This window comes from Carassius carassius, chromosome 13 (assembly GCF_963082965.1).
Source record: "Carassius carassius chromosome 13, fCarCar2.1, whole genome shotgun sequence".
Classification (NCBI taxonomy): domain Eukaryota; kingdom Metazoa; phylum Chordata; class Actinopteri; order Cypriniformes; family Cyprinidae; genus Carassius; species Carassius carassius.
The window spans coordinates 2,323,911-2,338,860 of record NC_081767.1 but is presented as its reverse complement, the minus strand read 5'-3'; the positions used below and the strand labels follow the sequence as shown (position 1 = coordinate 2,338,860).

Sequence of the window (14,950 nt, the reverse complement as noted above, 5' to 3'; positions counted from 1 at the left end):
TAGTCGTAAAAGCTGATAACATTGCTTTTTAACAGTTAACATTTAAAGCTTTACAAACATGTTCTGTGATCAGTTTGTCGTTTACCAGTTCATAATTCAGTCCTGCAGCCTAATTATGACTGAATGAGAGAGGTAAATGTTTAAAGATATTTGAAATGCACTTTTTTTCTAAGTATTCACTGCTCTTTTTCACACAGCAGGTTTTTTGTGTGTGACTGTCCAATTTTTTTTTCTGGACAACCTTCTGATGGATTTTACTTTAAATTGTGAGTTCCATTCAGGTTTCATGCCATTAGCACTTTATTCGAAGGATTGTTTACAATTTCACAGCAAAAGCTATAAAGCTGTTTCCCAGTAAATAATAAAATACAATGCACTGCAATTTTATTCTGTTTTATCCTTACTCTTCGTGAAAATATGTTCTGAAAGATTCCTTAATAAGCTTCATTCGGGATGTTAAACTACTTTAGGAGCTCTAAGGACTGCCATGGTGAAAACATTATTTTAAATCTCCTTGTGAAATTTGCTAGAGTATGGGTCAGTGTTCTGATTGCAGAAGAGTTCGACAAAGGATTACTAACACAATAAAACAACTCCAGGTATATTTTTGATGAGGATATGACAATGCAAAATGGTTAAAATCTCTTAAAAATCTATGCTGAAGGATAAAGACCATTTATTAATAATTTACTTTGGGGAAAAAATTGAAAAAACTAAAATATAAGTACATAAACCGATTAATCGATTAATCGTAAAAATAATCGACAGATTAATCGATTATCAAAATAATCGTTAGTTGCAGCCCTAATTTTAACCCTTTGTGTCTTCTTGGTTGAAAGTAAATATTTAGTTCAATGTACATCACAATATTTCAGAATTTGTTTTAGGTATTTTAATTTCAATAGTTACATTCATATAAAACATAAAACAAAGTTCCCTTGAATACTTAAAAAACTAATTTGGTAACCTATTTTTTTCTTTTTCTCTTCTTTAATGAAGCAAATAAATCATTACCTCAATGCAAAGTTCAATGAATTAAACAAGGATTGTATTAATTTCCATAGAGAGCAACTAAACATTGCTAATAGCAGTAGATATGAAGCCATGATATTTCTGTCTACTGAACTGCATTAGGCCCAAAAGATCTTGGGTCTGAGCCATACAGTCCAAACTAGAAAACCTTCATATCATATGGAAGTGCAGGTGTGCATTGGGCGGTGTGGATGAGTATAAGTCCACATTTGTGAGCTCTGTGCATTAGTCATGGGGTTGTGAAAATGTGAGTATGTTCATGAGGCCCTGGTGGTCTCATGTAGTCAGGTGTGGTTGGTCAAATGATGTGAAAGCATCCAAGACAACATGAATGGAGTCCCCAAAGGGAAGTCATCACCATTGGCATGACCACAGGTCCCGCCCATCAAGTCCATTCAGTGTTTTCCATAGTATTTAATGTCATGCACACATCTAGCCAGGGCCGATCTTCAGCCTTACACATCACACACTAATGATAACGTTAATGGTTGATTGTAAAATTAGACACTTCAAAGAATGAGTGTGTGTCTGTATTTGTGTGTCTGAGGGGTCTGTCTTAAGTGCGTGAGAGACAGCGAGTGGGTTGTGTAATAAAAGCCAAACAGCTCATTCAAGTCCCTTAACAGTCTGGATGGTATTTGAGCTTCTGAATGCTTTTTTGTGCTTGGTATATTTGTGTCTGTATGTCAAATTAGCATATTTTACCCGACATGCGTTTCCCTTTTTCGCTTTCTTTCTGTTTCAATTCAGAGTTGCATACGCCATCAAATTCCAGTCTGAAAATAAAGTCGTTTGAGGATGTAGAGCTCAGTACAAAAGGACAAAAGAATCACCAAACCTGCAAAAAACTTGGGTTCTGCCCTTTGACAGCTGTGTCTCAGCAGGGTGTCAGGGTAGCCCACAAAACACCTTCAGTTCTTTATATTTTGCTCTATCTTTCTCAGAGCGTGTGACAGTGAGGCTGTTAAACCTGGCCCACATGAAGGAGGGCCATTCACACAGCAGGTCCACCCTGAACAAGGCACGGTCAAGGGTGGGGAATCCAGTGAGAGAAGTGCTTGTTCTGCCCACTGTTTAGATTTCCATCTGAAAGCATGCAGATCGGGCCGGGCCGAGACAGGAATAGCAGCAGCCAACGATTGAGTTCCCAAAAGCAGTGCAGGGTCCATCCACCGTGCTGGGGTCACACGTCGGGGGCTTTCCTGCCCTGGAACACTGTGGCTATTCTTAAAGACCCAGCCAGTGGGTTCCCCGGGTTTACTAGATGGTCTCACACACACAATACCATCAATGTGTCAAACTGAGCATTCAAATCCCAATGACCTACAGGATTGACTTCAAAATGGGCATCATTTGGCAAGTTCTTGCCCATTCGGTTGTACAATTCATTGTTCAATCTGGTAGGGTCGAAATGGCAACCACTGTTGTACCTTTGATCTTCTGCTGACAAAACATAACTTTTTGTACTACCAGAGACTAGGGCTGATCAACTGCTTTTTTGTCTGCATTTTTGCTTTTCAACTGCCCGCAATTGTCATGCTAGGCATTAAAGAGATACTTATAGTGATGCTACTATGCATACTGCAAAGTAAAGCGGAGGCGTTTTGCAGCATGCAAATTTTGAGAGCATGCATTGTAGGTGTGAACACCTCTAAAAGACCATGTGTGCACTTGGATCAGTGAATCATACTGTTTAGATTTCTGAACAAACAAATGCATATCTTGACAAACAATTTACTCTACAATCAACATTCTTCTTAGAAACCTCCAAAAACCTCCTCTTAGCGTACCTGAAATTGCAGCACTTCAAGAAGGGGCAAAAGACAGACATGTTTCCATCACTGGATATAAATATGTCCAAAAGCATTTCTGATCAAAGCAACTTCATACAAGAGTAGTCAGTCATGCCTGAGCTACGTTTATGAGCAAGCAGCTTTCAGTATCAGGGAAATGAAGGAAGGAAAGCTCTGCATGCAATTAGCAAGCTAATGGTTTCTGCTATTGTGGAACCAGCCGATGGCCAACAGATGCTTTCTCGGTAAATGAATTCCCCACAGGCCGCATTGTTTTTATGTATCGTGCCACACATTCCTGCCTTGTTTTACAGTCGCTAATGTGGACAGGATTTTTGTGTGAGTTTGTTCTGTATTTGTGACCTAAAAACCAATGCGCCTTTGAGTTCAGTTCTAAATGCACCAATTACACAATTAACTGTACGCAGAGAAAAGTACCACAACTGTAGCAATGAAAAGAGTTCTCGAGCCCAAAGTGGATTAATGGATGGCTGGAAGTTGTTCTGAAATCCACATCGGACTGCAGAGCACAACAGTGTGCTAACGCATCATCAAAGTAAATAAAGTGATAAATAATTTTAGTAAAATCCTCTGTGGTGACAAATATCAACATCAAATGGCATAGAGGCATGCTGAATTACATCTCTGCAGTTCTAAACTGTGTAAGGAATAGTATTAAATGCTTTAAACAGGTTCTATTTGAACACTCTCATAAGCTAAAAAGAAAAAGTCAGATTAACCATGTTCTGTAGTTTTATGAGAAAGGTGTGAGTTGTCAGAGCCTCTCTGTCAGAAATATGTAGATAGAGGTAAGAAGGTTGAACGAGAAAGAGTCCCAGCTGTAGCTGCTCCTGTGACTGCCAAGGATCATGTGACTTCTATTCAGCTGTACATCAAGTAGCACTCACAAACTGAGAGAGACCGTAAAGCTGGATACATCCAAACACCTGGACCTCGGAGAACAGCTTAAGATCTTAAATGTAACTGGACTGGTAGCCAGAAGTGTTCTGTCAATATTCCTCTGAGGTAGGAACTGTGTTCAAAGAGGTGAGACAAAAGTAGGATAATTACAAAACCAGCTCCGACTACTGAGCCCTAAAACAGGTGACTTGGTGAAAGTGCATACACTGATGGGAGAGTGGAATCTGGGAACAGGTCTTCCTCTACCTCTAAATTCAAGATTCAACGCCAACCTCTGTGTCTCTCTGTTGTACTCGGTAGACATCTGCAAAACAGCCACAGTGAAAAACAAGTGTGGCATGAAAAGGCAGGCACTGGTTCGGCTGGCTTACTCACCTCAAGGGCCTTCCACCATCCAGGACGTGGTCTGGAGCCCACCAGAAAGCCTCAGAGGGACTGGGATGGGCTAATGTCTTATGGGAGGAGGGGTGGGTGCTGGAGTCAGCATGGTAGGGGCTGTGACTCAGAAATTAGCCTGTAGCACGTGGTGGGGATGAGAAGACAACATTAGGCAGACGCCACATCAGGGGCCAGGGAGAAAAGGAAAGAGCCCATGTGGCCTGCAGACGGTAGAGAGACAAACGCAGGGAAAAAAAGAGAGACATGGAACACATGGGGGGAAAATGGATCCTGTAAAATTTTTGGAAAAAATACACATAGGGTTGTTATTTCTTCCCTGCTCTGGGACATGCTGTGTCGTTTGCTTTTGTTTTGTTCTTTTGAATTTCAGAGAAGCAGGGCAAGAGATTGGGAACTATTGGGAAGACTTCAAACTGCAACACAGTGAAGTGGGTCAGAACAGCTTTCACAAGTATGCTATAGTGAAAACAGCTCTGACGTATGGTTCAGTCATTCTGACGCATCTAAGGATTTGGAAAAGTTTTGTTTGTGCCCTTAGCTTGTGCCAATAACTTGAACCTCCCTTCACCCTTTGATGACTAAACTTTAAAGGGAACAATAAAAGCCTGTGTTCACCAGAAATAATTTTTGACAGGGGAGTCATGTAGCCATTGAACATTATTTGAAGGGGGAGTCATTCCCTAACACTAGGCAAGAAGCCCTGATCTAACTGTGTTTCATCTTATCCTTGAGGCCTGAGTCTGGTGAATCAGTTTTGAGCATCAAATATTAATCCAGTGACTTCTAAACATTAAGCCTGCCCTACACCTCCCATTAATAAATAATTTTCTTGTACACTGTTCAACAAATTATAAAAGCTGCAATCAGAGACCCACATCAGACTAACTTGATTACCCAGACCTGTGTTTGCACAGCTGTCAGGTAAGCAAGGCATGCTCAGGGCCTGGCGAAAGTGCAAAGAGTCTGATATTACAGAAACCTATCTGTTATGTTACTTGGGAATCTAGGCCATTTTCAGATGCACCCTTGAAGATGACTGCCTGATTGAATTATCATCTCTTAACACACCTGATAATGCTTGGATACTGCTTTTGCATGAGTGCTCAGTGTGTGGGTATCTAGAGGGTGTACGAGTGGGGCCTAGCAGGGGTTCGGGATGAGAGAGTGCAGTGTCTTAATCAGATAAAGGTGGGCAATAGGCAGCCTACCCAATCCTCAGACATTCCTGTCACTCACTGAACCCTGAGATGGACACAGGCCAAGAGTGAAAAAGAAGGAGAAAGGGAAGAGCAGATATCCACATCAAGGGTTATTTCTCTAGTCCGAAATGAGTGGGAGGTAACCCCTGGCTGTTTCTCATGTTGTTGCTGACTCATTTCACACTGCTAAGTAGTCTTTGGGCAAAGATGAAAGGATTGACCCTGTTGTCAAGCGTTTTAACTACGCCCCTTTCAAAGCAAAGCTCAAAGAAAATGCTGAAGACTTCTGGCACAGCAAAACTGGCTGGGTAGGAACAACATTATCCATTTTGGTAGCAGATGTTACATGGGTTTATCTTTGACCGTAAGGCCGCTTTAAGATTTGTGCTATGCCACAACGCATGATTCATACTTGTGAATGACTTGTACACTCTTTAGCGGGTTGCACGATAAATCTTTTTCACATAAACTCTTTTGCTTCCAGACTCTCTGTGGGTTGCTCGAGATTGTTTTGTGATAACTCAATATGCAATCTTATTTTAGAAGTTCCATTAATGAACTTAAGTGTGTTTATTGAAGCTATCCTGTTCTTGTGTAGGTCCCATTGTCTCTTCATGCACTACATGTCTCCGGGGTAAATCAGATAATCTTGACTGAACTCTAAACAACTTTTGTGTGACTCGATTGAATTCAGCCATTCATTACTTTTGTATAAACGGAGTCAAAAAGCAAATGAGGGATGGGGGAAGGTGGGCTTGTTTTTGTACTAGCCTTTGTCTTCAAGACACAGCTCGCTTGTCTTGATTTAAGACCCAATACAAACTGGGATCAGGTGCTTAATGGCTACGGCCTCTCCGCATTAACGACGCATGCATGCTAGAAACTATCATTTGTGCCAGTCTGCCAGAGCTTTACACTCTTACAAGCACTTTGTGCTAAACAATGGCACCCACAAGGTGCACATATCCATTCTTCTAAAAGACGAAAGCAGCAGACCAGGAGTAAACAAGTCTTATGTGGATTTTACAGTCTTTCCCAGTGTATTCCATTCACCCTGGCCTGAACATTCACTGTTAACTGAACTCGAGGGAGCATGTCTTGAGAAATTGTTTAGCAAGATAGCATGATATTTTGGCAACCCCCGCTGCAAGTATCAGCACTTTCTTTTTTAACAGCGCACAACTGCTTTTCCATCCGACAAGAAATCTTGTGCATGTGTGTTGGAGAGTGTTTGTGCATGTTCATGTGCCAGTGCATTTGGAAATGTAAACTCTGCAACTGTGTGTGAAAAGAGAGCAGGCCCTTGTGCATGCAAGAATATGCAAACCTAGTAATGATTCATATCACATCTTGCACATTGCTCTGGAGTCATCATGTTTTAGCTTTCATTCTGACATGCTTGCAAAGGTGAATGCCTTTTTCCATTATGTATTAACAGCTGGTGGTGTGTGTTTGAGAGGTTGGGAGTCAGAATTCTGTGTGTACAACCACCAGCTGTGGTCGAAGCCAGTCAGCATTTTATCGTAGGGAAACTAGCGGCCACTGAACTCACCCTGCCCTTCCGGGCCAAAGAAGAGGGTCATATTCCCTCTATAGACTACACCGGGCCAAGGCATGTGCTAACATCCCACTTGCATACTCGTCACTTTATTCCAGTCCTCAGGAGTACAGAGAGGGAGTGTGAGACTGCTGACTGCTTAACCAGCATGGCATCTATCCTCCCTCTCTACCTCCCTTTTCCCTGGTCAGGCATGCAGCCCCTCCTGAGCCGTGCTGGGTCAGCGGTGGGGGTTAATGGATGTGGTATGAATGGACAGTGAAGCAGAATCATGACATACTTCATTCAGTTGAGATTGACCACTCTTAAGCCAAAAGGGAAATTCCCTGCCATGACATGAATGCATGAGGTTGCACAAGCACACTCACATCAAAACGCAAAGAGAAAGAAAGAAAGATGAAACTTTAATCACGCATTAACAAGGAGGCCCATACTATCTGCATTAAAGGACTGAAGGCCCAGGGCTCAGCCAATGACCAAATAATGAACTTAGACTAAATGCACAAGTGCATTAGAAGACGCAATGTTTTAAAAGTCCGCTGAACACGAAGAATAATCACTCATGTAGTTAAAATTCAAGCCTGCTGGTAATGCATGAAATGAAATATGACTATGTAAAGTGAAAAGTGTGTCAAGTCATGAGAGGCCATGTGTGGCATTCAACATCATTCTCTTGCCAGTACAGTACTCTTCATGTACAGTATTTGCTGCAATAACCTTGCACCGTAGAAATAAAATAGTCCAGTCTTGCACATAATATCAGTATATCTGTTCAAATTATTGAAAAACAATGATATGGTCTGAATTCCCTAATACAATATCACAGTATTAAACCCATTCAATCCTGTTGGTGACATTTGTGACATAAATTTACAGAGTTTTCAACTATAAATGAGTATGACTACATTTCATAAAAACGTTTTTACATGACTGGCAGAAGTAGTCACATGACCAGAGCTGTTTAATTCCAATCTGAAAGCTCAGTAAAAGAAAACATGTCATTAGACGCATAACAAATCTGATTCCTAACATTTAGAGAGTATACAAACCGTCTATTATTGCTGTCTCATGATCACAATACATGCAAACATGTCGGTGGTCACATTTGTGGCCAGCGGAAAAAAACAACAAAACAAAAACAAACCAAGGAAGAAGAACAAGAAGAAGAACAAGAAGAAAGAAAGAAAGAAAGAAAGAAAGAAAGAAAGAAAGAAAGAAAGAAAGAAAGAAAATAAATCCCAATATGTAACTGGCTAATTTCCATAATAAAAATGGAAGAAAAAAGGGTGTAACAAATGTAACCATGTTAAAATATAAGTACTCTTGTATTAATCTATACCTTTTCCTACAATAGCCTGATCATACAAAATCATCTTAGTCTACTGTATGCAACTTTCTGTTGGATCTTATTGAACAACTAAGTGATTTTTCATCACTGGTTTCAATTATGATCACATATAAAACATGCATACTATCTTGGATGAAATTAGACTAGGAGGTAACTGCATGTGCTCACTTAGCTGTGTAAAAACCAACGGGTTACATAATAAAGATTATTTGTATATCAATAAATCAAAGACTGGCACATCTGGAGCGCCGCGTGCAGGCTGTCATCATACCTGTCTATCACTCGCTGATCAAAAACCAAAGACTTTCGGAAAATTGCTGTCTGACATCAAATCATGACAGTATGTTAAATTATCTCGATTTCAATGCATTTCACACAGACATTACCTCAATATGCACAAAAGTTACTAAGCTGACTGGACAAGTTTTGCAATAATCTAAAACCATAGGCATGAGAAAACGAATAGAGCACTTACCGTCGACTTTTTCAGATTTTATTATAGTTAACGGCTTAATATCGACAGCTGCCGTCATTGTCACGCATTCAATGCAGAAAGTCAGTTTGGATGTTTTTAGTCCCAAATGTGTCCTCCAAAGTCCGTCTGTGTGCCTGGAGTTTCTTAAAAATGACACAGGTTTTCCCTTAACAAGATCAGATCTCTGAAGTATTGAAGCGTCTCTTCCCTCCCTCCCTCCCTCTCTCTTTCTCCGTTCTATCTCAATCACTCGTTCATGTCCTCCCTCTGTTAGTTACCCCGGTCCAGGGCGGTTCTGTGTGCGGCACGGAAGAGGCTGATCCCCGCGTAAAGGGGCGGCGTTACACGCTGATTCAATTCAATTACACTCCACTCTGCTGTCTCTCCCTGGACGCGACCGACGACGCGACGCGACGCACGCGCTGCCAGAGCTCCGGAAGGTTGAAGATGCATTTCATTTCAAAACGTCCACTATTTCAGCTGTGAGATCAGCTACAGTTAAATGAAGGATAGACTTTATTTCCTTTTTTTCGGAAATCCATTGGTATAATTAACTTATATAGGCCTAATTATAATTGTTCATATATAGCCTATATATATATATACATATATATATATATATATATATATATACACAGTATATTAGGGCTGCGATCGTTAATGCGCATCTCGTCAGTAAAGCCGGTTCTCTAATCAGCGGTAAATTCCCTCAGGTGCAGGTGCGTGATTTCACATAGAGCTGTTACTACACAAGCCGTTGTTAACTGAGAAGATGCGCAAATAAACACTGAAAATGAACGTGGATTTGCGCATCTTCTCAGTTCTTCTCAATCTTTATGGTCTATTGCAGATATTTTAATATTATACAACAGTTTTGTTGAATGCTTTTTCTTTAAATGCACATATACAGTACAGACACACATACACTCGCTCTGATGATTTTATCAGCAGTATAGTCCCTGACTTAGACCCATTTGAGCATCTCTGGAACGACCTGAAAATGGCTGTCCACTAGGGGTGTGCTCGAAGCCGAATACCTTATTTGGAAAGGCAGGAATAATGGCTTCAAAAATGAATAACGGATAACGAATAATTCTGCCCAAATATTCACAGTTTGGTGTTTACTAGATTCACAGGTGGGCCAGGGGATCAGTGCAATATTTTTCACAAACCTCAAATTCACTCAATGAGTGTGTGAAGTGAATGAACGTAAACTTTATGAATGAAAAGAGCGCAAATCAAACACCGCATTGCTGTTGCCACGCCGTACATCTCTCAGAAATCAGAGCTTGGCAAGAGTAGGGCTGATGTTACCTAGGGCTGCAGTGGCTCAGTGGTTCATGTAGGTTGTCTACAAACTGGAAGGTTGGTGGTTCAATCCCCAGCTCCACCTGACCAAGTGTCGAGGTGTCCTTGAGCAAGACACCTAACCCCAGGTGCTCCCGACGAGCTGGGTGGCGCCTTGAATGGCTGACACCGCAGTCGGTGTGTGAATGACAATTACAATTTGTAAAGCGCTTTGGATGGCCATGTGGTCTGTTGAAAGCGCTATATTTACCTAAAATATTACATCATACCCATTCTACAATTTGTTCTACTATTTAAACCTTATAGGCTATGGTATGATACACGAATGAATAAATACAGCCTAATTGCCAATCAAATAGCTGCGTTGCCGTCTCTATGCTTCTCTCAAAAATGTTGTGATTGATACAGATACAAATACTGGCTTCGCTGCACAACCATACTGTCCACCAACGTTTACCATCCCACCTGACAGAAGTGGAGAGGATCTGCAAGGAGGAATGGCAGAGGAAAAACTTGTTGCATCTTTCCCAAAAAGACTCATGGCTGTATTAGATCAAAAGGGTGCTTCTACTAAATACTGAGCAATGGGTCTGAATACTTAGGACCATGTGATATTTCAGTCTTTCTTTTTTAATAAATGTGCAAAAATGTCAACAATTCTGTCTTTTTCTGTCAATATGGGGTGCTGTGGGTACATTAATTTAATTAATTAAAAAAATAAATTAATTTAATTAAAATAAATTAATTAAAAAATTAATGACTTTGCTTAAAGTTTTAATGGGGAAAATGTGATTATTTATTTCCATAAAAAGATGCAATAAAAACAGAAGCTGATTATAAAATAAATTGAAGGTGCATCACAATACGTCATTGCACTTTGGAACAGACAATTCCGGTATAGACTGTATTATTGATTATGAGAATGTAGAAATGTATCAATTCATCTGCACTGTAAAAAAAAAAAATAATAATTATATATATATATATATATATATATATATATATATATATATATATATATATATATACACTGTAAAATGTAATTGCTGAGCTTACTAAAATGATTAAGTAAACTTAACTTATTTTATTAAGTTTGTTGACATTACTTAGTTTAACTAAGTAATTGCAACTTTTTCCCCCACACAAAGTGCTTGAACTCAACAACTTAATTTAGCTCAACTTAAAAGTTTAAGTATTGTGAATGCACCAGATATACAGTAGGTGGCGATAATACTCCAAAGGTGTGAAAGGCCATTAACCCTACTTGATTAATTGGACAGAGAAGAAGACGACTGCACATGCTAGTTACTTGTTTTTTTTTTGCTAGTTAAGCCTGGTTCACACGGGACGATTTTAAAATTGTCGGCCGATTTTCCAAACCTGAGAGACCCCACACACGGCGATAAAAAATCACTGGTCTAACAGTTTTGCTCGTACAGTGTGTGGTGTGCAGCCACACGGCAAAATCAACACATCACACACGAACCGATTTGACTCCCGAGCATTCCCAGGTCAGACGGGAAATCTCGCAAAATCCCTCGAGATCAAACGTGACTTCAGAGTAAACAATCATGGCGGACGAAGAGGATGCAGTGGCCATAGTTTGTGCTTTGTTTTTAACCGAAAAAAAAACCCACAAGAAAACGCGAGCATGGACTATACTTGCTACATCATGATATGGAGGTGAGTTGTTGTTTTATCTCATAGAAATGTCGTTACGTACTACACTGATTAATTACCGTTGAAATAAACGTTCATATATTCGTTTCCATGTACTCTGGTGGACTGCAGTTGTGGATGTAGTTATGCCCATCGACTTTCTGGTGCGTCATGCCGCCTCGCTTTCTGATTGGATACACGCCACAGTCCACAGGCTGTGTGATCGTTTGTCCTCCGGGGACACCACACACGAGAAGAAATCGGGCCAAATAAATCCAACATGTTGGATATCCCCGATTTGAGATCGGAGCGGTCCCGACGTCCTTCCGAGCAGAGGAGAGCAGTCTTAACACACCAAACATGGCAGGAATATCTGATCAGATTATTTTACGAATCGGAGCAACCTTAAGATTGTCGGAAGGGGTGAATCGGGGCTAAAATCGGCCTAATTATCCTGCCGTGTGAACCAGGCTTTACTTGGTACAGATTGCAGGTTCATTAATTTGCATGTGGCTGGATAAGAGCATGATGAGGTGAGTCTGGTTTTTTTATAGTTAACTGCTACATTTGCTTTAAAAAATAACAATATACCAATCAAAGTTTATAAACAGTAGTATTTTGTTAATATATTGATAAGAAATTGATGGATGACGTTGGATTGCTTTTAGCAATCTAATAATTGGTAATCTTCTAGCTTTAAAGATAAACATGTTTTAGGTCAACAGACAAGTTACAGAGGTGGATAGAGTAACAAAAACTTAAGTAAAATACAAGTTATTGTGTGATTAGTAGTTAAAGCTATAGTCTTAATAATTACTTGAGTAAAAAGAAAAGGTATGCAATGGAAAAGTTACAAGTTTATAATGTGTGTTCATGTCGTTTTTATACATATATAAACAACTGTTTTCAGATTTGTGATGGACGAGAGAAGCTCTTTACACGTGTAACGTTACTCGTACCTGCAATTGCCATTAATATCCATATACTTTGTTAACTCTGTTAAATTTTTTGCAGAAGTTTCTTCTTCGAAGAGTGCAGTGGGCATGCAGTGGAAGTGTAAGTTCTGTGTTTATTTCTGTGAAAGAGAGCTCTGCTATTGAAGCATTATTGGATTAAACATGGAAGCTACACAAGAACCAATCAAATTCCTTGTCTTCACACAGACGGTTTGTGTTCTTTTAAATCATTCAATGTTCTAAAAGTGCATTTAACAAGAAATCACTCTGAAAATGCAAAACAAACAAGTGGATCAAAACCAACACCGTTGATACTTCATTGTCCTCTCTGTAAATTTAAACAACCCTGCACATAATCCTTGTTTTTCTGCCATTTGCGTCAACATCTAAAAAAGAATGAACTGGTTCAGTGCCCATACAAAGACAGCGATTTAGAAATTTTGTTCTCTTTACGTAGATTATTGCTGAGTTCAATCGGATCACAAGCAAAAACCTCAAGCAAGAATTCTTCTCAGCCCTTGATAAACATACGTCTCGTTTTCTGGAAGTTTTCGAATCAAAGAAAGGCACAGTTTTTTTTTTTTTTTTAACAATAGTGTAAGTCCATTTTGTCAAGTTTAAAGTGATCTGTTTTCACTGTTGATCTTGATGTTTTATGTATTATTTGTTAGAACATCACTGATGTCACTGCTCGACGGACAGCAGTTCTCTTGCTGTCCTTCTTGGGGAAGACACTACAGACTTCTTAAAAACATGCTTTGTAAGTAAAAAAACTTACAAATAAAAAGACTTACTTACTAATTTAATCTCTGTAATAAGTGCTACAAGAAAGATGTCCCAATTTTTGTGTCAGCATTACGTCTATTTAAGAGATCTTATATAAAGTACATAGAAGATAAATTTAAATGCAAGTAAAATATATACTTCGTTTTCCATAACATTTGATCAAATAAATCTTAAAATGTGGATGAAACCGTTTTCAAACTATAAAAATCTCATATAGAATAGTGTCTTGAATTTTTCCAATCCAATTTCAATCCAACTACTCAGCGCAAAAAGGTCTCTAATATAGCCATTCCTTACCTATGTCCCATGACAGCCCTGATGAACACGAAGGAACATATTTTGAGGAACGTTTGAAACCAAACCGATCATGGGATGGATGTAAGTGTTTTACTAAAAAGACATTGCTATTAAAAGTTTTAATGATGCTTTTGCTAAAAAGGTCCAAATTATCACTGACAATTCCCACTGAAGCCCTGTTACAAATTGAAATGTTACTTCAAGAACTAGTAACAGCACCTTAAGCAGTTTAATTTTTTTTAAAGGAACATGCACTTGTTTGCTTTTGCAATATAAGAATGTATTTTAATATCGCTTTCCTTTCTTTCTTAGGACTGTGATATAGTTGAACCTCAAGTATCGATGGGAATTCTCACTGTGATGCCAGAGGACAGCCCGATGTCTCCACAAGGTTTGCCATTGGAGGTCACTGATACAGCAATCATTTTGGAGGGTTTTTATAGCAATGGATGGACTTGAGAATGTTCCACAAGATGTGTTTATGTTAGTAATAACAGAAAGATTTAGTCTTGTGTCTATTTTTGCATTTTGGGTGTTGTATCCAGGTGTGAATGGATGACCCACAACAAAAATGTCTGTTTTAATCAGTTATCTGTGTGTTTGCAGTAACACAAATGTTTTATTGTAGGGTTTTAATCACTCACTATCAACCCTTTTTGTTTTAAACATGCTTTAAAGAAGCAATTTTTGTACACTGTTACAATAAAATGAATGTTTTGACAACATAGTTCATTTTTTGCTTTACTCGTTTTTGTTAGTTTAGCTTACTTAAAAATGTGAGGCAATCGGTTTCCTTATATTTACAAGTAACGTGAACACTAATAATAATAATAATAATAATAATAATAATGAGTTACCTCAACTAATGCTTTTGAGTCACCAGTACTTAATTGTACTTGATAATTAAGTTAAGTTTACAAATACTATTTAGTTTTGCCAACTTAAAATGAATACTATACTTATAAATTTAAGGCAATCGGTTTCCTCACTTTTTTAAGTTAACTCAACTTGTTACATTTTACAGTGTGTGTATATATATATATATATATATATATATATATATATACACACATATATATACATTTAACAGTAAAAGACTGTAAAAAATAATACAGTAAAAACCTGTTAGTTGTATGGTGAATAACTTTACTGTTAAAATTACAGTTTATGCAAATGAAAAAGATCACCATTGCATAATATGCAGTGAAAAATAAAATGT

General features: G+C 38.8%; 1 protein-coding gene across 2 annotated transcripts in view; it reads right to left on the bottom strand.

Annotated features, from left to right (window-relative positions):
- LOC132155833 (protein c-ets-1-B) overlaps positions 1–14,950 on the bottom strand; it is a 42,318-nt gene that overhangs the window by 17,583 nt on the left and 9,785 nt on the right. Inside the window, exon 1 of one of the 2 annotated variants that reach the window (XM_059564553.1) lies at positions 8,726–8,966. The exons of the other annotated variant lie outside the window; for it this stretch is intronic. Within the exon in view, the coding sequence (XP_059420536.1) occupies positions 8,726–8,783 (58 nt within the window). The 5' untranslated portion in view covers positions 8,784–8,966. Of the gene's footprint in view, positions 1–8,725; positions 8,967–14,950 lie in introns of those variants that run through there. 2 annotated transcript variants of the gene reach the window in all.